We start from the raw sequence: 2,000 nt of genomic DNA, 5'->3' as shown, positions 1-2,000 counted from the left end.
GATTTGGGGACGCCTCGGTTCTCTTTGAACCAAGGGGGATCTCAGATCATTCTCCGGGCATTCTTTCATTCAAAGTAGGGAGACGAATTAGACATCGTGGTTTCAAATTTGATAATTTCTTGACTTCTCATGTGGATTTCCTTAAATCCGTGGAGGGCGTGTGGACGAAACCTCAGAAAGGTTCATATATGAAGAAAGTACTTCGAAAATTGCAAGAGATGAAAGGGGTTTGCCATCGGCTTAGAAATTCTTATGGGTGTCTGGATAAGAAGGTGGCTTCTTTAAAGACGGAACTTGATGTTGCTCAATTGGCTTGTGATCTAGATCCGTTTAATGATATGCTGAAAGAGGACATTGCTCACCTCTTGTTAGCATATCAACAAGCTAGGAATGATCACTTGGAAATGGTTCGACAAAAAGCAAAGATTTCTTGGTTAAATGAAGGGGATGGTAACTTTAAGTTCTTCTTTCATGCCATGAGAGAGAAGCGCAATAGGAGCCATATTGCTACTATTACGGATTCTTTTGGTACTGTTTTTGAACATCATGATGTTCCAAAAGCATTTGTTAATCATTTCGAAGGTATTCTGGGTGCTTCAAATACGTTGGTTCATCCTTCTTTGGCGGATTGTTCTTTTGCTCACTCTTTATCTTTATCGGACTCTCTGCATTTAATCAGACCTATTACGGATATGGAAATACAGAATGCTCTTTTTGATATTGGGAATGACAAGGCTTCAGGTCCTGATGGGTTCTCGTCAAAGTTCTTTAAAGTGGCTTGGAGTGTGGTTGGTAGGGATGTTCTTATTGCGGTACATAATTTCTTCTACTCAGGAAATTTAGAGTACTAGTTGAATCATACTATGCTTTGCCTAGTTCCGAAGGTTCCAAATGCTTCATGTGTAACTGATTATCGACCCATCGCTTGTTGTAACGTGTTTGCTTAAATGTATCAGTAAAATTATTGCTGACAGGATGAAAGGCTCATTGGATGTTCTTATTAGCAAGGCTCAATCTGCGTTCATACCTAAACGACAGATAACTGATAATATGCTAATGGCGCATGAGCTTGTAGCAGGTTACCAGAAACTCCAGGGGGCGCCAAAAATGTGCATTTAAGATTGATATACGGAAAGCTTATGATACAGTTGACTGGCAGTATCTTCTTGGGATGCTAAAGGGAATGGGCTTTCATCCAGTTATGCTTAATTGGATAAARTCTCTAATCTCATCGCCAACATTCTCTATTTGTGTTAATGGTCAGCCGGAGGGTTTCTTTCATGGAAGGCGGGGACTTCGACAAGGGGATCCATTATCTCCTTACTTGTTCACGGTGGTTATGGAAGGATTGTCGATGATTTTAAAAAAATGTATTGATGAAGAGGTGAATTTTGCGTACCATCAAGGATGTGATGAAATCAAGCTGACCCATTTATGTTTTGCGGATGATCTTTTTGTCTTTTCTCGGGGGGATGCTACTTCAGTTGAAGTGAAAAAACGAGCTCTCCAAATGTTTGAGGAAGGTTCGGGTTTGTCACCGAGTCTCGAAAAAAGTGAAGTGTTTTTCGGGAATGTCGGGTTGGATGTTCAAGATATCATTCGCAACTGCCTTTCTTTTCGTCCGGGGGTATTTCCTATTCGCTACCTTGGAGTTCCTCTCTCTCCAGTTASATTGAAGGTACGTGACTTCAACCCACTTGTGATTAAACTTAAATCTCGCTTGCTGAATTGGAAAAACAAATTTCTTTCTTATGGGGGTAGACGTCAGCTCATCATCTCTGTTCTTCACTCTATGCAAACTTTTTGGATGTCGGTATTTCTAGTACCAGCAGCCACAATCCATGAAATTGAACAGCTGTTCCGTAATTTTTTATGGAATAAAGCGGAGGGTGAGCTGGGAAAATGTCGAGTATCTTGGGATAGGGTTTGTTTACCTATTAAAAATGGAGGACTGGGTATGAAAAGACTAGCACTTTGGAATCGGTGTTTGCTTTTTAAAC

At 40.5% G+C, this 2,000-nt stretch overlaps 1 protein-coding gene across 1 annotated transcript in view; it reads left to right on the top strand.

Annotated features, from left to right (window-relative positions):
* The first annotated feature begins 188 nt into the window (after nt 1-188).
* The window catches only part of LOC112503013, a 3,034-nt gene continuing 1,222 nt past the window's right edge, over nt 189-2,000 (top strand). The window contains exons 1-3 of the mRNA XM_025107064.1: nt 189-812; nt 1,079-1,678; nt 1,824-1,955. Coding sequence (XP_024962832.1) covers nt 189-812; nt 1,079-1,678; nt 1,824-1,955 — 1,356 coding nt within the window. The remainder of the gene's footprint in view (nt 813-1,078; nt 1,679-1,823; nt 1,956-2,000) is intronic.

The sequence above is a fragment of the Cynara cardunculus genome, unplaced genomic scaffold (genome assembly GCF_001531365.2).
Source record: "Cynara cardunculus var. scolymus isolate 2C unplaced genomic scaffold, CcrdV1 Un_Scaffold_2373, whole genome shotgun sequence".
NCBI classification, from domain to species: domain Eukaryota; kingdom Viridiplantae; phylum Streptophyta; class Magnoliopsida; order Asterales; family Asteraceae; genus Cynara; species Cynara cardunculus.
Note: the sequence above shows the minus strand (reverse complement) of the source record. Positions and strands in the feature narration are given on the sequence as shown.